This window comes from Rhynchophorus ferrugineus, unplaced genomic scaffold (genome assembly GCF_030347505.1).
Source record: "Rhynchophorus ferrugineus isolate W39M unplaced genomic scaffold, kcgeb_rfMv2 rfM6, whole genome shotgun sequence".
NCBI classification, from domain to species: domain Eukaryota; kingdom Metazoa; phylum Arthropoda; class Insecta; order Coleoptera; family Curculionidae; genus Rhynchophorus; species Rhynchophorus ferrugineus.
In genome coordinates, this window is record NW_027472585.1 from 332,274 (window position 1) to 355,422 (window position 23,149).

Sequence of the window (23,149 nt, forward strand, 5' to 3'; positions counted from 1 at the left end):
TGTTGAAGCTGTTTGAAGAAGCAGATTGATAAATATGGTGGTACACTGACCTATGTTTAATGTTTTGTATGATATTATCAAGTTAAAGACATATTCTGTGTTGCGACGGCATCACTAAAGCAATGGTCATTGTGTTGTGGACGGACTTACCTAGAATAGCTGAGATTAACTGTTAAATTATATTAAAGGTTCTGTTACGGTGTGAAAAATTTACTCTGTGCTTTCTTTATTAGCCTTTGCACTTACGTTCACTTATCTAATCCAAAACATATCTAAGGACGAGTCAAACAAAGTCGTGAACGGTGTTGAAGCTGTTGAGAGTAATCAAGTTTAAGACATATTCCGTGTTGCGACGGCAGTGGCTTGAATTAGCCTTTAAATTTTGGTTCAAATTTACTTATTTTTGGTTTACGCTTACTTATAAGATAATATTTGCTACTCATAATATATAAACATTTATTTGTCATTGTTTATAATTATGTTTATAGTTGTGATAATTGAGATTGTCAAGTGAAGACAAGAGTAAAAAATTCGACAAATAATTAGGCTGGAAAGGACCGTGATTCGGAGCCCGTGTTAAACAGTAGGTCCAGTCCAAATAAGCCCTAGTTAGCAAAAAGGAGACCCTGAAATATAACGAAAAAAAAAAACATAATCTAAGGTTACTTGATATTGTTACAATTAATTCATTTATCAAAATTATTCATGTAATAACTATATAATATATAATATAAAATTAACCTAATAATCTTATAATCTTATAATTTTAAAAATCCAAAAAATGTTAATATACTACTAAAAATTATTATTTCCATGATATAAATAGTATCCGTTGCATTAAAAATATCTATATAATCTTAAAATATATTGTGGGTTTTTAAAATACCTCCGCATATTAAATAAAAATTAGATTATAATAAAAAGTAATAAGGTACATTAGGAAATGTGTTTTCAAAGCGCACTTGCTGAATGATAATACGGTTAAATTTTCGCTGGAGTTTTTAAAATAGACCCAATAAATTATGCTGCCCCCTCAGAAAAAACGTTTACACAAAACTTGTACTTTTAAATATTTTAAACGGAGTTTAATAATATGACTGGGTGGTATATTTACTCAACGAAAAACACTGATATCGATTATGTAAAAAAAGTTACTTCATATATTAAACATCAATTTTTTAAATAAAAAATATGTATAATTTTTACGTAACGTATATATAATTTAGTAAATTTTTTTAAGTTTCTCCTATAATAGAGTACAGAGAATAATTTGAAAATTATATGTTAGTGTTCAATATAAGATGAAAAATATACTTCATATATAACATTAATTAATGTAATAAATGTCTGTATATTAAAACGTATTAAAATATACAAAATCTCAAAAACTAACACTCACTAAACGTTTTTAAATGGCATTTAATTAAATGTAATTCCCATTACGTTTCTTGATTATTGAAAAAGTATTGATAAGTCTAAATTACTACATCACAGAACATTACAATAAGAGATTGAAATAATGATTTATTTACCTAAATTTTAAAATAAAATTGCATAGTTCATATTCTTTGCAACATTAATTTTAAATCTATATGCACAAATTGTGTATTATAATAAAGCAAATGATACATTACCATACACTGTATAAATTTTTTTATTTAACAGGTCAATTGAAAAGTCCCCGGCCTGACACATAGATGGCGCTATTAGAATTAAATCCATATTTTTTAGTTAGCCCTTACCCTCAAAAGATGCGTGTATACATTTGACAGCTGTCGGATCATTAGTTTGTGAATTATAGCATTTTGAGTGAAGCAATTTTTATTATTGTGAAAAAATGTATAAAAAGGAATTTCGCGTGTTGATAAAATATTGTTATTTGAAGGCAAAAAATACAATTGAAGCAAAAACTTGGCTTGATGCCGAGTTTCCAGACACTGCCCCAGGAAAATCAACCATCAAAGATTGGTATGCTAAGTTTAGACGTGGTGAAATGAGCACCGAAGGCAGTCTACGCAGTGGACACCCAAAAGAGGTTGTTAAAGACGAAAACATTTAAAAATCCACAGAATGATTTTGAACGGCCGTAAATTGAAATTGAATTAAATAGCAGACACTCTAAAGATATCCACTGAACCTGTACATCATATCATTCACGAATATTTGGGTATGAGAAAGCTCTGTGCAAAGTAGTTGCCGCGCGAGCTCATGTTTGTCTGTATTTTGGGATGCGCATGAAATAATTTTCATTGACTACCTTGAAAAAGGAAGGACCATCAACGGAGACATTACATAACGTTATTGGACCGTTTGAAGGACGAAATCGCCAAAAAACCGCCGCATTTGAAGAAAAAGAAAATGCTGCTTTACCAAGAAAATGCACCGTGTCAGAAGTCAGTGAAAACTATGGCAAAAATCCATGAATTGGGCTTCGAATTGCTTCCTCGTCCACCGTATTCTCACGATCTGGCCCGCAGCGACCATTTCCTGTTATCAGATCTCAAAAGAATGCTTGCTGGGAAGAAGTTTTCGTCGAATGGAGAGGTGATCAATGAAACTGAGGCCTATTTTGAAGTAAAGGACAAATCGTACTACAAACATGCTATCGAAAGGTTGGAGGGTCGCTCATCAGTGTATCGCCCTTGAAGTGAATTATGTTGAATAAAAAAAATTGCCAAAAAATGTGTTTTACTATGGTAGGCCGGGAACTTTTCAATTGACCTGTTATACGTTCAAATACTATGTGAGTAATATAAATATCATGCGATAAAGCCGTCGCTAAATGAAACTGAATAAAGTACATGTAGCAAGTAGTACTAATTTTCGGAGAATAAAGCTTCAATTATCCAAAAATGTTTTCTTATTGTTTTTATGTTGTTAACTTTCATAACATATTATCCGCATAATATTCTTAGAAAAATAAAAAACTAAAAAGAACAAAACTATCATCAATGCTCAATAAATCAACGACATTCCAGAGCTAATTTCATATTCACAAGGCAGCTGACACTGTTATTAAAAATAATCGTCTGTGGGTAAGTTGTCAATCTGGTTTATCAAAACACTATATTAGATACAATAATAAATAATAGTGCCATCAATTACTAGAAAACTCGTCATTTATTCGTCAAAATACTTTACAGCATATTTTTTACGGCTTAAATATTGTTTTTCAAAAAACAGTCGACTCATTTTAACATTTAAGGACAAAACGGTATTTGAATAACCAGTCGCCGTATTTAATCAAGCAATCTTCTATTCAAATATTTGAGACTTAATATTAGCGATCAACAAAACAAATGTCAGTGTTATCCGAACTTGTTTACCGAGTTCTTCAGGTAGCTCTCCGAACAGGTGATAAAGTTCTATTTACCTTTTTCACCATACCGAGGAACATTTGCTCATTTTATTTATGTCGCTTTAGTCGCTAAAAATTGTTGTGTCCCATCGTTTTGTTGTTGTTCTGGTGTCAGACGTGTGCTGGAACCTTGTTGATTCTACCAATTAGTGTTCCTCAATCACATGTGTCGTTTTACGTTTAATTTTGTCTAAATTCGGACTAAAAACCTTACGTCATTTGTGTTATAATTAAAGTAACATACACATATGGTACTGTAATGAATAATGGTAAATTTTCCCGCTGCAGAGTCTCCATAACGCTCATCAAGCCACGTTTCTCAAACAAATAACGTTGTTTAATCAATGCATGGTATTTGTAAAGGCGACAGGACGGTCCACCTACTATTGTGATAGTCACCGGTTTAAATCCTGCTGGGGCATTGTCGTACATTTATGTTTATGATTGTTTAATATTTGTGACTCTCCTCTTAAGAGTGTAAAATCAATCAGACAAGGAAAATGATCCCATTCACGCCAATAACCAGGCTGGGTAAGACCGGATGTCTTCTGGGATGATTTTTAAATTGGTAACTCGCCAGTCGGTAGGCTTAATGCCTAAGACCTTTAAACAGAGTCCACGTTAAACTGTAGGTCCAGACCAGATAAATCCTCGTTGGTAAAGGCAGACTTTAAAATATACAAAATAATACACCTAATTATTTTCATCTATTATTGTAAAAACTAACAAGAATTTTATAATAAATATCAACCAAAATTACACGTCAATTATAACAGGTCAACTGAGAAGTTCCCGGCCTGACACATAGATGGCGCTATTAGAATTAAATCCATATTTTTTAGTTAGACCTAACCCTCAAAAGATGCGTGCATAAATTTGACCATTGTCCGATCATTAGTTTCGGAATTATAGTATTTTGGGTGAAGCAACTTTTGTTATTGTGAAAAAAATGGATAAAAAGGAATTTCGCGTGTTGGTAAAATATTGCTTTTTAAAGGGAAAAAACGCAGTTGAAGCAAAAGCTCGGCTTGATGCCGAGTTTCCGGACACTACCCCAGGAAAATCAATCATCAAGGATTAGTATGCCAAGTTTAGACGTGGTGAAATGAACACCGAAGACGGTGAACGCAGTGGACGCCCAAAAGATATTGTTACCGGCGAAAACATTTTAAAAAATCCACAAAATGATTTTGAATGACTGTAAATTGAAATTGAATGAAATAACAGACACTCTAAAGATATCAACTGAACGTGTAGAGTATGAGAAAGCTCTGTGCAAAGTGGGTGCCGCGCGAGCACTTTTGACCAAAAACAACGGCAAGTTGATGATTCGGAGCAGTGTTTCAAGATGATCAAGCGTAATAAGCCCGAGTTTTTGCATGGATATATGACAATGGATGAAAGATCCATCATTTCACTTCGAGGTCCAATCGACAGTCATCCGAGTGGACTGTAGACAATGAACTCATTCCACAGCGTGGGAAAACGCAACAGTCGACTGGCAAGGTTATAGTCTGTATTTTGGGATGCGCATGGAATATTTTTTATTGGCTACCTTCAAAAAGGAAGAACCTTCAACGGCGATTACACTACATGCTTATTACATAGCGTTATTGGACCGTTTGGAGGACGAAATCGCCGAAGACGGCCGCATTTGAATCAAAAGGAAGGTGCTGCTTAACCAAGTCAATGCACCGTGTCACAAGTCGGTGAAAACGATGGCAAAAATCCATGAATTAGGCGTCGAATTGCTTCCTCATCCACCGTTTTCTCCAGATCTGCCCCTCAGACAACCCTGTTCTCAGATCTCAAAAGAATGCTTGCTGGGAAAAAGTGTTTGTCGATTGAAGAGGTGATCGCCGAAACTGAGGCCTATTTTGAAGCAAAGGGCAAATCGTACTATAAAAATGGTATCGAAATGTTGGAGAGTCGCTATAATCAGTGTATCACCCTTGAAGAAAATTATGTTGAATAAAAAAAACTAATTTTGCCAAAAAATTTGTTTTACTATGATAGGCCGCAGACTTTTCAATCACGGATCTGTCATACTTAATTTTTCGGTTCCGTAAAAAACGGTTTTTCGCCAATTTCGAATAAGTTGGAAAATGGCTCCTAGAATGGTTTTGCTCAAAGGATAAACAGTTTTACTGGGATGGCATCCATACATTTCCTGAGAGGTGGGCAGAATATATAAATCAAATAGCCAAGGCTTTGAATAAATATATTTTTCCATTTTCATGAAAACTATGTAGATTTTTTTTCAGTAAAAACCGCGAATGATTTTCCGGTACCCCTGGTTTTAAAAGTGTAGTGGTATTATTGGCTTGGTACTTATATATAATTTGTTTCAGCACAGATTGACTTGAAGGCAGCATAGAGTAAATCAGTTGCTTAATGAAAATACATCTTAAATCTCATATGAGGAATAATTTAGTAAAAATAGAAAAAAATTTTAAATTTTTATATATTTTATAGCCTAAGAGTGAGTAAATTAATATCTAAGATATCTAAATAAAAAATACACTTTTCAAATCAACAAAATCGATTCTTGCCTAAAAACATTTTTATTATTTTAAGACTGATATTATGATACATTGGTAATAAATATGTATTTCGTCTCCGTATTTTAGCTATAAATAAATGTTAATACTACTCATTTATTTGCTTAAAGAGTAATATAAAGTCGTTTTATATCTTATATGTAAATGTTTTTCAGTTAACGTTTTTGTTGTTACGAGTATTTAACAATGATGAAACCTAATGTTTAGACTAAATTTTTGTTGTTATTTTGGCTATAAACACATTTTAGCGCTAGTCATTTAGCATTTACTTTGTTAAAAGCATCTAATTTTCTTTTTTTTTGTTGTTTTCGCGGCGCGTGGTAGTGCCGTATTTATTTTGAGAATTAGTGCACATCTATTAAAGGTATCGTTTTACATCAGACATCCAAATTTACACTAAAATTAACGTAGCATATTAATACTTCAGTATGAGACATGTTGAATATCATAACTATGATTAATACGTGTTTTTTTTTTGAAATTCTAAAGTCTCCTTTTCACTAACGAGGGTTTATCTGGACTGAACCTACAGTTTAACATAGGTTCCGAACTACGATCTCCAGTATTAAGCCGACCGACTGGCGAGTGACCAACTTAGAAATCATCCCAAAAGACTTCCAATCTTACCAGCCTGTATTATGGTGTGACTGGGATCATTTTCCTTGTTGGATTTTACACTCTTGCCTATGACAATCACAAATATTAAACATAACTTTACGACCAGGCCCCAGCAGGATTCGAACCCGCGACTATGGCAACAACAGGTGGACCGTCCTGTCGCTTTTACCACTACGCCAACCAACCCGGCATTAATACGTGTTGATTGATTGATTTCCAACCAGTCCTTATTTTATTTTTTTGACATACTCTCCTCGCTACGAACACATTTCTCCTGTTCGTATGTTATTCCTTTCATTGTTTTATTTAAATTTTCAGCCTTTTCTCCCTATTAATCTTTCATTTGTTTCGCATATTAATTATTTTTTGTTATCTTCTTTATAAATACACAGAGGATAGAGAAAATAATATGAACACCATGCAATATAGTAAGTCGTTGTATGTTGGTATCACTGTTTCCGTGTACATAATATAACGCTTATGTATTACTCAGTTTAAAAGCTAAGTCTTTTAGGTTATATTTCAATGTATTCTATTATTTATACTACAACTGTTAAAACAAGCGATCGGTGATATAACCTCTCAGATTTGGAAAAAAACACTAAATGAAGAAGGGAAAATGATGCAAAGAGCTGAATTATTCAATTTTTCATGGGCGACAGTGTCCAGGGTAATGACATCATTGGCCAAACCCAAAGATAAGTCAGAGACAAATATTAAAAAGCATTGTGGTCACACAGTATAAAACCACCGCAGCAAATGCAACAGCAGAACTCAATACTCACTTTAGTAATACTTTTCCAGCTAAAACACTACAGCGAGGCCTCCTCAAAGCTCAAATTCATGACAGGGCTGCAATTGCGAGACCCTTTATAACTAAAGCACCCATATAAATTACTAAAAGATTTAGTATTTATCTGAAGAGTACTAAAATATCACCTCAAGATAAATGAATCGTTATGGAAAGGGTACAGTTCCATCTTTAACATTATTACAGCAACTGACGGATGTTTTGGTAGAAAAATGAAACAAAATTCCACTGAAAATTATTCAGACAAAGAATTGCAGCTGTTTTAAAAGAAAATGGTGACTCAACACGTTATTTATGAATAAATATTTTGTATATATCCGGTATTACAATTTACATGTATAATTCACAGAATAATAAATATATTTGGTAAATAATAAATAATCAAAATACAGCAAAATAATTAATGGAACACAGTTAATTTTAAGTTTATCTCGTTTACTACCCTATAAAACACTTCGTAACATTGTATCTTTCCTTTTAAAATGTAAATGGTACCTAATTAACTTTACAAATAAAAGTTTGTTATGTTTTAAACGTAATTAATCCTACCTTTACAAACAAATCCACTCTTGCCTACGGCGATACTGAACATCCTTACGCTATTTTCTCAACTGTATTAATCTGTATTCGCTTAAATTAGTACGTCTTGTTTGAATCATAAATAAATAAGGAAGATAGAAATGAATGTACGTTGCTCTACTCAAATGTTCAATTCCAAGAGCTGTCTCTTATGATCTTTTTTTTCCTTTTCTTACATCTCTTTTCCTCAAGTGACCTTTATTCCTCCTAGTTATTATTAGTCCTCATTATTCAAACCACTGTTTTATATTGGATTGTATAAAAATAATGTATTGGTGGCATGTTTTAAAATTCAAACCAATTAGTTGCGTTAATATAAAGACAGTTTACAATGTAGAGGAAAACACTAACTTAATTTTAATATTCCAATTGCAGTTTTCATTGTTACCACACATGTCGTCTTGGAGAAACGAAGTTCCTGTAGGTTCTACGTCTTAACAAATTAACTTATTTAAAAATATCAGACACGTTTTGTTGTAAAATAGAGTAAATGTATTTAAAATTTGGATAGATTATTCGCGTAAGATAATATTTACATTTAAATATAGTACCTTGAACTGACACAATATGTGTTTAAATATTTAAAGTTGCTACACTTGTTTCTAATGTAAATTTCTAGCTGAACAGATAAACTGTTAGAAATAAATAGTCTGTCCCACGAATGGAAGGAATAACGTTTTGGAACCAGATATATCTTGATAAAACTGTTGTCACTGTTTGTTCTGTATGACGGCTGCTACTATTGTCACTTACGAAACTATTTACTGATATAACCGAATATATCAGATGACAAACAAACTACATAACACTAAAAGTTTTCCAATTATTCTAGGTATTAAATTTAGATACATATCTAGGAGGCACTATCGGCCCTATCTTAGTCTCTGGTGCAATAATGCTTGTACAACTATTAACACTGCTGTTTTTCTATTAAATGCACGTCACTCCACTACACTACACATGATCAAATGATTTGATTCTTTTGAGTATGTGTCCTGTTCTGGTGTTATCCAAAAACTCTATTACTTCGATATTGATACGAGAGCGAGGTCTGTTCGCTCCTTTCTGTGGTACATCTGCTTTAGCTTCTTTTATTTTAACGTAGGCTTCCTCTTGTTTGACTCGAAACATTCTGGCTGTAATGTAAGATTTTAATAGTTTAGTGTCTTGTTCTTGTTACATTTTCTGTAGCTTATAAACAAGGCCGTTATGCCATATCTTATTGAAGGCTTGTACTACATCTAATAATATAACTGACCACAGCTTTTTATTGTTGTTGTTTTTATTGTGATTGTTCAATGTGTGTTAATAAAATTTAAATATTCAATATCAGAAGTTGAGTTTGTAGCATATATTATATTAGGTTATCATTCCACATGTTGAATGATTATATAATAAGATCTTTTTATTATAATAAAGAAACAAATGAATAATATCAACATGAAAAATGAGAAAACAGTTGTGTCCTGTAGGAAATACATCATAGGATAAAAAAATCAAATAACATAAACAACATGACATTTTTCTTCTTATTTTAATTCGAACCATTATATTTATTTTATACATATGATTTACATTAGCGCTATTTTAAATATTTATAATAACATCAAGACGATTTCAGCTAAATACAAACATATTTCTAGGGACTATTAAAATATTTTTATCGCTTAGTTTCTCAGCGTTCCAATATGTTTTTTTTTAATTTTTGCTAAAACATCTGCAATATCACAAAATATATTTATAAAACCTTGAATATACCTCCTGCTAATTATTGAAAAGAAAATATAATTATGTTAACTGGAAAACCATCTTAATTTAACGTTGAATGCAATGATTTCAAATCAGTCCAAATTATCATATTTATATAACTACAAGTTCTACGTTGACTTTTTAAGAAGAACCCTTGATATTATAAAAGCTGCCATCTTCTGGTCTTGTTTGTTTTTCTCTTTTTTGAGTCAGACGCACCCCAAATTGTTTGAATAAAGTTTTGTTAGTATAATATGTTTTAATAGAAAGCCAATCTACTTTAATTCAACATGTTAAATATCCGTTAGAATCATCATCAAATATTCCATACCAATCCAAATTAATTCACCGTAAATAATCCGTTTTAATTTTAAAACCATTCCGTTGGGTTCAGCTTAACTTCACATTATTTAGACTTGTCAAATAAACTAACAATACTCATATCAGTAGATTTTTCCCACAATGTAGTCTTCATTGTTTGTTGTTTGCTATTTTAAGACTATGTATGTGTGTGTGTATCGTTGTTAATAGTAGCTACGTAATAGCGGTTCTTTGTTCTAAATTTCTAAGAAAATTTACGTCCACTAGAGGGCGAAAATAATCTATTTTTAGAATTAGTATAGTTTAATTAAGGATTTTATCTTTGCATTGCTGTATGTGTTATTTATAAGCAAGCATTTGTTTTTATATTTTATTTAATTATTGGAAAGTAAATCCTTTAGATATCAGATACTGTATTAGTTAAGATATAATGAATTTAAAATCTCTTCAGGCTTATACTTGTCAGATTATAGCTGAATGGCAATTATTCAGCTACAATCTTCAATTAATCAAGAACCTGATTTTAGTACTGATAGTTTTCCCTTTTCTACAAATGCTATCTCAATGAAATAAAATTCCTGCAACTCAAGCTTGGAAGAAAATTTCTATGCTCTCAGAGCTGCTGTACTTCGACATGAAACAATGCTTCAACTGACTTGTGTCGAAGACATTTGATTCCTTTTATCATACTATTATTTATTACCAAAATCTATACAAAATAAATAAAAAAAATATACAGAAAAAAACTATCTTCGAAACGCTGGTTTGGAACATAACTTCAAAAATTGCGTAAAGATTATTTTTGCAAAATAGCTTTAGAATATTATTTTATGAATAAATAAGAAGAAAAATAAGCAATGTGGGCTAGTTTTTGTAATTACGTGGCAAAACACAATGTTCCACCATTTTACTGGCCTTTTTCATGTATAGCTGATATACCTTTTATGTCTTAGATTTTCTAATAGTGCTAGTAGAAAATATTATAATAGTGTTTTCAGTTCCAGGTTGACGATATATTCCATGAAGTAGACTGGGAAACAAGACGAAGATTGTTTTCCCGCGGCAAACCAATGCCGAAAATGATAGTGAAGGAAGAACGAGTGTTCGGGCTCAAGACCTATCCCTCGTCGGTCCGCGAGATCTCCGCGATGCTGGTCCATGCGCAGCGCGACTCCATCGAGGAGAACGCCTCGTCTCTTCCTCCGACGCCCGCCAATTCCCGCCTAAATTTGAACAACAACCAGAGCAACCACCAGTGCGGCAGTTTCTTTGCGAAATGCAACTGTAAAACAGACCCAAAACCGGCCGCTCCGAAACGATCCAATTCCATCCCGGTGCCCTGCGATTCCCACGCCGATAAACGACTGTCCAGTCCGGAAATAGAAATATCGGAGATAACGTCGCGACAACCCAACGTCTGTCTCAAACCGAAAAGTCCCGGAACCTCCAGCCCCTCCAGCCTGATCAAGGCGAACGTGTTCCTCAATCATCCCGAGATCACCTTCCCCATTCCGGTGGAGCTACCGGAAGGCGACTATAACAAATCGTTCCCTCTTCATTTATATCCGGAGATCAAGAATAAATTAGATTATCACAAGGCGACGGCTCTGGCGTACGAATCGCAGAAGAACAACGCCGCCAACGAGAATCAGACGCGCGAAGAAGCGGCGGAGAAGTTCCTGAAGGAGTTCGGGCTATTCGGGCCCATGGGGAATGAAATCGTGACGAATTTTCGTCGAAAATCGCGGAATTCGTCCGAGGATAACGCCCTGACGCAGATCAGGAATAATTCGAAGACGATCGAGTTTAAGTCGAATAAAAAGCCATCCAACTCGAGCATGGAAGACCATGAACATTTGAAGATAATCGTGACGAGACTGAAGAAAGATCTATCCGATATGGAGATGAAGTATACCGCGTCTCAAGTCGAATTACACGAAACAAAAACTATGTTATGTCTAAAAGAAGACGAAGTGTTGAAGCTACAAAGGGAGGTACATCAACTAAAGGTAAGTCCTCAAATAGTTTTAAGTTTGAGGGAGAATGCATGTATAATTAATTAAAATGTACTGCCAATTGCCAATTAAATTGCCACTTAATTGCGTTTAATTTGAGCCAGAACTATATATTAGCCTTAAATTAACAAATATTGATATTAACAGTAAGTCTAATCGTAATTCTATTAACTGGAAAATTTAATTTTTAAACATATTATATTTACAACACATCATAACAATATGAATATACCATGACTCCTAGTTAAACATTTAAGTGAAAAACAAGCCAAAAGTAAGAGACCTTAAAGTTTTGATCCTTCTAATGAATAATTAAGGAAGAATAAACTGATACAGTGCTATCTTTGTTCAATCAATAAATTCCTTAAAAATTAAATCACCACAATCTTTATGCAATCATTGTTTATAGTATTACAACAATATTTTTTAAATATTTTTCTAAGTAACAACATAACATTATGGAAAAGTCTAAAAGATAATATATAATTCTAAACAAAGTATTTAATTACTGGAAAACCAAATCAAAAATAAAGATTCTGGAAGAAAATAAAAATTATGAAGTATAACTAAGAACCGTTACTTTCGTTCACTTTTTATATAGAGAATATTAAAGAAATTATTCAAAATATATTTTCAAAAAAGGAAAATATCAATTTATGTAAATTTGGATATATCATGTTAACTATTATATTGAAGAAATGCATTTTCAGAAAAAATCTTCTAAAACATAATTTTAAAGAAGCTTCGCTACCAAAAAAATACTGATAAAAAATATTGATGATAAATGATTACTGACGTAAATTGAATATTAAACATGACACACAATATTTTCAAGAATTTTATATATATATATATATATATATATATATATATATATATATAATACCATAGTGCCAACAGTAAACCTAACAGAACAATGAAAAAATGATGACTAACATAATATTTTCCTTCCTAAAAAATTAATTACAATTAATATGACAATATCAAAATATGTTTTATTGACGACATTGGCACTTTGATGTAAATAAAAACGTGCATAATATTATTTTGAAATCGCCATAATAACCTGATTTAATTCTCTTGGATCAGCTATTTCCCAAAACCACTTCGAAGACATCGTTTTGAATCGATAGAGAGATTAAAACTTTCCATAAGTCATACCCGAAATCGAACTCAACAGATGTTCCAAATACTGGAAAAAAACGTTAACATAAGCAGGTTATAGCCAAGGCGAATTGCTTTTGAGGGACGAAATCAATTTAAAGAGATAATTTACCTCTTTGGGATTTATTTCAAAGTGTTTCTCTTATTCGACCATGTTAAGATACTATAAATACTTTAAAATAAATAAAATTGAACCAAAACATCCTTAGCTAATGAAAATAATTAAATTGGTGATTAATCTATATACACGTGTTATTCATTAAACCAAAAGATCCGAATCTTAAATACCTGAAGGTAATTGACCTGAAAATTAAAATTGTAAATATAAATGATGTTTTAATCTCCTGTTATTTCCAAACATAAATATCCATAATTAATACCTATTAATAAACAAAATTCTGCCAATATTACTAAATATACTTGTAACGACATCAAATGATTCCCATTATACCAAATAAATATTTTTAATGACACAATTTTGGCGTCACAACCCATCTGTATTAGATATCAATTTGTCTGTACAATTTGAACTAATATTGCTTATAGTTAAATGTCATTCAGTTTTATTGAATCATAATATATAAACATCTACAGGTTAGAAAGTAATATCTTGTTTAAAACTCGTGGACATATCTGGGTTGTAATTTCGTTGGCGCATATTTACGTTTGATATAACACTGGAGAAAACGAGTAGCAGACGCAGACGATATAAATTACGCTTCGCTTGAGAAATTATGAAAATCGTTAATATATCTTATCTTTTTAATACCCCTAATCGTAGCAACAGCTAGAAAGATTATGTAGTATTATTTTGTTACAAAATTAGCCATAAGCTCCTTAAATACAAATAAACTAATCATGTTATAAATTAATCAATACTCAGATGACAACTATTTCATTTCCTTTCCTTTCTAATCAATCAATCATTTCAAGTGAACAATTAAAGATCATTCCTTGATAATTATTAAGTTTTTATTTCCTTTAAGTTGATACTATTATAGTATATACTAGTATTTTTGTACTACACTTTTTAATAATATTTTTTCTCCCTAATGAAATTGCGGATGGAAATAACCTAACTTATCTACAAATAAAATTGAATATACTATAATTATATTTATTATATTATATCACATACCCATTCTTTTATCCAAATTCTATATAAGCACTTATTTCCACGACAGTTCAAGTGAATCACCTTTTTTAAAAGACATATGTCAAATAACTCCATAAAATATTAATATATATTAATAATATATATAAAAAATACAGTTGAAGCAAAAATTTGGCTTGATGCTGAGTTTCCGGACACTGTCCCAGGACAAGTAACCATCAAGGATTGGTATGCTAAGTTTAGACGTAGTGAAATGAGCACCGAAGACCGTGAACGCAGTGGACGCCCAATAGGGGTTGTTATCAACGGAATGTACCAACGAATATTTGGGTATGAGAAAGCTCTATGTAAAGTGGATTTCGCACGACCTCACTATTAACCAAAAACAACGACGAGTTGATGATTCGGAGCAGTGTGTGAAGACGATCAAGTTTAATAAACCCGAGTTTTTGCGTCGATGTGTAACAATGGATGAAACATGGCTCGATCATTTCACTTCGAAGTCCAATCGACAGTCATCTGAGTGGACTGCACACCATGAACCCGCTCCAAAGCGTGGGAAAACGCAACAGTCGGCTGGCAAGGTTATGGCGCCTGTATTTTGGGATGCGCATGGAATAATTTTCATTGACTACATTGAAACAGGAAGGACCATCAACAGCGACTATTACATAGCGTTATTGGACTGTTTGAAGAACGAAATCGCCGAAAGACGGCCGCATTTAAAGGAATTTATTTCCTGTTCTCAGATCTCAAAAGAATGCTCGCTGGGAAGAAATTTTCGTCGAATAATTATTGAATGTTTGACGAGCTTCGTCGCACAGTTTCAACATTGACACTTTTAAATATCTGTTTGGAAAGCTTTATATGGAAACTTTTTAATCTGTAGTATATTTACAATATTACGCTACTTACACTACAGCCCGTCCTCCGTAATGTGTGGTAAGATGTAGCCGAATTGGTTCATAACATTCGATTTGTGTTGATACTGTTGGCCCATCTTGGCAAATATCTGCAAAATTCTTCAAACGATTAATATTAATAATTAAAATTAAAAAAATCGGCAAACGTTATAAACCAAAAGTCAAATTTGATGCCTTGGTCGGTTGTTCGTTAGACTAATTTGATTTAATAAAATAAAATTGCCGTCAAAGATTGTCTAAAACCTTTTTAGTCAATATAACCAACATTAATGTTAACTAATAATAAATGTTCCAAGTAAGTATATCATACTTTTAACATATCTAAAACTGTTTTCTAAAAATAATATATAATATCAAATTGTCAATATCATCACGCCATATACAGTAATAAAACACTCTAAAAAAAGTTAATAAAAAGCGCTATAAATATATCCGGTGTCTATTGTCTTTTATTTATGTCGTATATTTAGAAACATTCTATCTTTTTATTTGTGTCAAATTTTATCGATATACCACAACTATTTACATGTGTTGGGTAAGTGAAGGAAAACATTATCCTATTTATCAGCTGAAAATACTCATTCGAAATGTGGGCCGATGTAGGTGTATGTATATAAATCAATGCTACTTTCGGAAATTAAAATCCTTATCAGTGGTTTACTTTAACTTTTATTGTTGATCGGCCTGGAAAGCTATAACCAGTTTCGTTTTGTTCTAGTCACTGGTTTATCTACATATAAACAGAAACGAAATTCATATATAACATTTTATTACTTGGCAATTATTTACATTAATATATTCTGGAATACGAAAAACAAATCTATTAATTTTTTGTTGATCTTTGCCATATAGCTTTAGAAAATACAATGATACATTGATGATCTTAAGTTATATATAGTCTATTTAAAGTTATTTTGTACATACGTCACCTAAATTTGTGACGTCAAATGTTGCCGCTTCAACTCTGAGTTTTAGTTCAGTTTGGCTTTGACATATAACAGAATTCTAATCTATATAAAATAATTGAACAAAAATGTTATCTAATATAATTTATTTTAACATTATAGTACATCTAAAATTTACAGTTAATTATACAGCCACAAGAGTTTATAGGTTAGAGTTATAACCTCTTATCACTATTGCTTTCAAGAACTTTGCATACGTCTGACAACCGGACGACTTTGACAGGCTCATTCGTTTACGCGTTCGAACTAATCAGAAAGCATTGTGTCTCTTTTTAACTAGAATAAAATGAGAAGGAATGATTCTAAAACGAATATACAAATTGCGGCAGGCAATACATTAAACATCTTGATGACATATGTATATAAAAAACATTGAATAGACTGTAGAAATTATTTCTTAATCAGGTGGTATCATTATTTCTCTAGTCGATAGTACATTTTTGAAATTCAGAACATAAATAACGTTATTTTAATCAGAAATTAACTTAGGCAAATTCTCTTAGATATGATATAAGTCTGGATGAAATCTGTTAATGCTCAATAATATTGTGTCTCTTTCAAATTGTGACTAGTTATTTCTTTAAGTATTTTTCTCTTAACTCTCCTATAAACCAAGATCAAATTATGAAAATCATACTAGTTATACAAAAATGTATGCGTGGTAAGATGGTATTATCATTTTCTTCATAAATTTAAATTTATTTTGTATATTAGTGTTTTTATATATAAAATACGTTTTTCTAATCAAATTTTTGAAACACTATTTTTATTCATAACGAAAAGCCAATTTATTTTACATGAAAAATATTGCGTTTTTGTTTTTTTTGTCTCAATATTAATAAAATAACAAACTTTTACACCATTTGGAGACCTAAAAATTTTTCTTCCTTTTTCCATATATATAGTAAAAAAAGCGATTTTTAGCCATTTTCGGACTTTTCGTTATAAATCTGGTTAAAACTAAGATCCATTTATCAAAATATCGTCACTATTGTAAAATATGATGCTTAATAAGCTGGTAATATAGTTTTGTCTCTAAAATTAAGTTTTATCTTTTTTTTTCACTGAATTTTATATATAATGAGGATGTTTCACTACATTTGGACACCAAATTTTTTTAACCAATTTTGTCGTAATATCACAAATCATAATAATGTTTGATCCTTTTGTATGATCTAAAAATATTAGGAAACGTTGGAAAAACGTTGGAAAAATTAGATGTTTAATGAAAATCCTGAATTCATTATTCCTACAAACCTGAAGTGGTATAAATCCGGTTTTCCGATTTTAGATCTGACGAGGATCTGAAGTATTATGGTACAAAAGTTTATTGAAAAGTTGAAAAAGATTATGGAATAAACAGATAATAATAATAAAAACTCCTTTTCACATAAAACGAAAACCAAAATGCGATAGTGAAAATATATGATTTAAAATTATAATTGTGGCAATTTCCATCATATTCCCATTACACACCCGACTCACCTACCAATGAAGCAACGTCCTTGTAATATTATATGAGCCATGAAACACCCATGATTATCCTCATTTGGAAGCAGTTGCTACAGAAAAACTAGTATAAAAAGGTTTTGCTTTAAAGGATCGCGAAGCAGTGTCAATATATAGCGAGAAAACAAGTCCTATTTTATTTATACTCTCCAAAATTACATTTTATTTCGAACCCTTCTATCTCCGTTATCTGTGTCACGGTTTTATTGTTACATATCGCTATTATTTACGCCGTTCGTAAGGTACAAGGAAGGAAACATCACCACGTTTATCGGCGAGAACGTGTAACAAACGTAGGTCTATAGAAACCGAGAGGGGTGACGGAAATTAAAACGTTTATCTGGAGCTAAGCAACCACTTTTATTAAACCTCGAACAAGCAATGGAATCGGCACTGATGCTAAATTAGTTCATGTTACAAGTTGTTTTACAAGAAAAATAATGTAAACAAAAAAATACTGATATTTATCCTACTGTTAAAACATTAATTAACAAAAAACAAGTTATATTTGAGTACTTAGTAGGGCTGCCAAAATATTAATTTTACATAGTTGATAGTAACTAAAATACAAAAAGGTTTAAATTTTACACATTTGATGACTAATATTTGATTTTCTTAAACTTTTAGTAGCTCTGTGAAATGAGTAATATTTGGATAAATAAAATGCTTATATGTAAAATGGAATACAATTGTAAATATTTTATAAAGTGCTTTGAAAAATAGGTTTTTAAACATAACTTAACATACTAAACTATCCTATCAATTCTTAAACTAGATCTAGTGTCTGTTACCTTATTTCATTTCGGTGGAAACATTTCGATTCACGGTCTCATTCAAAATCACATTGTTCAATAAAACAAGTATCAGTTACCCTTAGCCTGGTAATGTATATTACATAGAACTATGTCATGTACAAGGAAACAAATATTTGTTATTAGCTTGTTGTAATTTAACCGGATTTGAGTGACACTTGTTGAAGGCTGGTAATTAATTGATAGTTTTCTTTATATTTTGATAGTATGGTAGTTAGAACCTCATTTTTATCCGTCTGGTTGACATTCGAATCTTGTAAATGGAATATGCTGATTTGACGTACACTTGTAAAAGTAAACTCATCACATTTTTTTAAATATAATTTTTAGACGTTATTAAAGGTAGTTAAAATAGTAAAAGTATCAGAATAGTCTTAATAGCAATACATTGCGGATGCTATATCGGCTGATTCGCGCTTTGCAAATTTTAACTACATTTATTTAATTTTTTCTACCTTGGAACGAAGATACACAAATTTTTTAAAATGTTTATCAATACATAATTACATTAGACAACCTCATATCATTGTTAGACATTAGTATACCTACTTATAACATGTAATTATAAAAAATAATGAATAAATAAGTCTTGTACCCATACTAAACTCTCCATTGCGACCAAGACAACTACGTCATGTACAAATTTAAACTTTTTATCGGCATTTAAAATTGTCTTATTTCAAACGTCGGTTTTTTGCACAATTAACTCTTATAGGGGCAAAGTAAATACGTAAAATTGTTATAAAGTAGGTCTTCAGAATTTGACATGCCTATTAAATAGACACTAATTTTAAATAGTATGGAGCTTTTGTCTCTTGCGAATATCTGTACCTTTAAGTACCAACCAGATTATAAAGATAATTCTAGAGTGAAATTAATCTAAATTAATTATTTCGTTCCTATAATTCCAAAAATTCGGTCTTTTTTAGAAATAAAATCATTTAAATTAAATATTTAGAACGTATTTATTTATTTAATGTTAGATATACTTGTAGAATAAGCTTGGTGAATGTTTACAGCAAATAAATAATAAAACTGTATATTTTGGATATTGATTAATTATTTCGATAGCTGATTCATTTAATTTTACAAATCCATGTTAGAAACACAATAATATTAGTAAGTTGAAAGACTTTTACTTTAAATATTGTTCAAATTATCTTTATAATACTCTATATATATATATATATATATATATATATATATATATATATATATATATATATATATATATTAAGTTATAACATTAAATCACTTATTACTTTTACTATACGATTTTCCATAAATCTCTACCGTCGAACATCTGTTTCTTCTAATTTTTTATTTTATGTTTTCAGTTAAACATTCCAATCTATCAATTCAGGCTTAATTAATTATATTTTACTCATTTGCTTATAGAATACCCATTTTAGTATCCACTCAGTCTGTTTATATCAATTGCTGATGTATGAATATAAACGTGACTGACAGACAACTGACAACTACCATGAAAAAAATAACTAAAAATATGGGAAAAAATAATGTTATAACTACATTATTTTGGTTTAAATAATATGCTAAAGAACTAAATTTATATATATTTATATATATATATATATATATATATATATATATAGTTTTGTATTGAGAATAATTCTGGAGAAATATCGTTGATGTTGATGTGATCGTCCATGACTACACCATATTTGATTATTTAACACAAAATATGCTTTACTTATAAAAATATAAATTGTGTGATGGTTCGTACATTTCTTTCAAATAAGGAATCAATGATGACAATACATATTTCTGTGGTGGTATTGATCTTTTGATTGTCATGAACGATATATTCCAAAGAGTCGATGGATGACCCTCATAAAAAGTCAGCTGAAGAATCAAAATTGTATGGGCTATGTTTAAAATCATCCTCTAGGAAAAATACTTATTTAAACTATTTATAAAAGTATAATAATAATTATGCATTATTTTCATTTGACTGAAAAAATATAATGCGTAAATAATACACGTTATGTGAATTATTAACTTTATCTAATTGTTACATGACCCGATGACAAGTTCACTAACTTGAGCGTAAAAATATATTATGATAACTACTTAGCATCGAAATGGGGTAATATAAAAGAAAAGGTGATATATGTTATGGCTCCAAATATTTTTTTAACTAAATACATAAAGGTTAAAATTCATTATGAAAAAGTTTTAATATTTGAAATTCGTATTGATATAAAGTATATAACTATAAATAGAACTTATATTCTTTGCAGACAGCACAAATGAATGTTATAATAATGAACTTAAAAACTGGAAGTATCCCGTAAGATGTTTTATTTTCCGCTTTCAAACAAAAAAAAGTATTAAGCGCTCCTATTTTTAGATACATAATGTATGGTATCGTTTTCGGCCTGCTATTAAAAACTTAAAATTTACTAAGGTTTTGAGAAAATTTGGAAAACGTGCTTGCTGAAAATGTTTCCGAAAGTGTTTATAAATGAACAATTCATTAACTTTAATATCGTAAATTATGTAGATATTTATTTATGAAATTAACTTATTGTATTTTGCTATTGATTAAAAATTATATAAAAACAAATAAGGTACTACTTCAAAATTAACGACAAAATGGTGAAGGTCACTTTATTAAAAATAACATTAAGTTAAATTTTGTCCTCAATAAGTGACAGTTTTAAACTTATTTCACTAATTACTTATTTTACTTCGCACCAGTAAATTATTAGCAAGATATTAAAATTATATTATATAACAAAATTAAGATAAAATATTTGTTCGATATTTTTATAAATCACAAAACACACCTAAAATTAAATGATAGATGACATTCTATTTCTTTAAGTTTGCTTTTTAAATAATTTTAACAGACTGTATATCTTCCAATATAGCTAGTATTATTCCCAAGAATACTGTAATAATGTCTAATAATCTCTTATAATCATTATCAACCCAGTCCACCATAATTTATTTGATTTTTTACAGAGCGTTCTACAACAGACGACATCATGTCAAGTCGGAGAAGACATATTAACCAGTATTCAAGAAGAATACTCCATGGCAAACAGTATTCCTCAAGTTCAATACAACCACGACAATGCCCATCACAAGAAACAAGGCGTGTCTGCTGAATCCAGCGAGAAAGCCACAAACGCGAGCGATATCACCATCACTAAATACGAAAAAGATTTCAGGTAAGCTATATCAACGTTTGGAAAACACCTGAACCTATTGAACTAATGATAAAAACAATAATTTAGATCCAAGCAATTAATTAAAGACGCTCTGATGGACAATACCTTCCTCAAACACTTGGACACTTCTCAAATTCGGGAGATAGTTGATTCGATGCTGCCAAAAGATTTCACGGCTGGATCCTACGTATTGAAACAAGGTCATGCTGGAGTGCACGTGTTTGTGTCAGCGGAAGGAGACTTTGAAGTTATACGTGATGGAAAAATTCTGGGACATATGGGACCAGGAAAGACTTTCGGAGAACTGGCTATTTTATATAATTGCACTAGAACAGCTTCTATCAGAGGTATGTACAAAAGAAATGGTACTTGTAATAATAATTAATTTTCAGAAATTTTTATAAATTCAATCAAATTACCTTTTAAATTATGTACATTATCAATTTGCGGTCACTATTTTTGTAGTCACTAAATCGAACAAATCGTTTTCGCGGAATATACTCATAATTGTTTTCAATACTTACTTGTATAATAGCAATTTATTATCTACTAATAATTGCGACTTTCTTCTAATTAACTAATACATTTTTCTATATTTTAAGTCCAGTTCTTTCCTTTTCTTTTTTACATATTCATGAATCCAGTGAATACGTTGTACTGAGAAAATTTCTAGGTAGATTTCTACGAATACTGAAATATGCGAATATAGAAAGTGGACAATGTCAAGTTGCACAATGACTTTGCAGTACTTTTACTTTCTAGAATGAGTATTTTTCTTTAACTGTCCGATTGATATGTATTAATTTGACAAATCCTTTGCATTTATTATGTTTTGTATTTATTAATTCTTCGATTTTATATACGAAACTAGCGACCCGCCCCGGCTTCGCACGGGTGCAATGCTGATACTAAATTAAATACACTACAGAAAAAATATGAACGTTGTATATAAAAACATAGCGGCCCGCTCCGACTTTGCACGGGCATAAAATATATATGCCTATGTCACTCAATGAAAACATGATTAAAATCGATCCAGTATTTTTGGTTCATTCATTACTGCCCTTGGCCTGCACGCATTAAATTTGGAGTAAAATAATTCCTCTTTCCCTATACTTACTATGAAGATTTCCTGCTATCTTTGGAATATCTAAATTCATACAATTTTTATTACATTACACATTTTTAAACGCAAATTTTAAATTTGTAATATCTCCGAAAATATTTGTTTAATTTACATGCTGTAAGGAACCATATTGATCTATATTAATTGCACACTGTATTTAAGGTACTTAATTCGATAAGGATTAATGCCGTATTGCTTAAAATAGCTTCGTAAATAAGCCATTTTCTCACGTAAAAAGTAAACAATAAAAATGGTTAATGTGGGTTTTCCCTAAAAGATAAACATATACCATCGCGGACTTTTTTGTAGACCTTTTTATGGTGT

General features: G+C 30.8%; 1 protein-coding gene and 1 long non-coding RNA gene across 3 annotated transcripts in view; one reads left to right on the forward strand and one right to left on the reverse strand.

Annotated features, from left to right (window-relative positions):
• LOC143198969 (cGMP-dependent protein kinase, isozyme 1) overlaps positions 1-23,149 on the forward strand; it is a 40,215-nt gene that overhangs the window by 6,787 nt on the left and 10,279 nt on the right. For both annotated transcript variants that reach the window (XM_076408653.1, XM_076408654.1), the window contains exons 2-4: positions 10,996-12,006; positions 21,491-21,699; positions 21,766-22,046. In XM_076408653.1, coding sequence (XP_076264768.1) covers positions 10,996-12,006; positions 21,491-21,699; positions 21,766-22,046 — 1,501 coding nt within the window. The remainder of the gene's footprint in view (positions 1-10,995; positions 12,007-21,490; positions 21,700-21,765; positions 22,047-23,149) is intronic.
• Positions 8,772-10,187, reverse strand: LOC143198987 (uncharacterized). Its single transcript, XR_013006319.1, has 2 exons — positions 10,008-10,187; positions 8,772-9,063 (listed from the first exon to the last, which is right to left on the reverse strand). It is a non-coding gene; the product is annotated as an uncharacterized LOC143198987 (long non-coding RNA).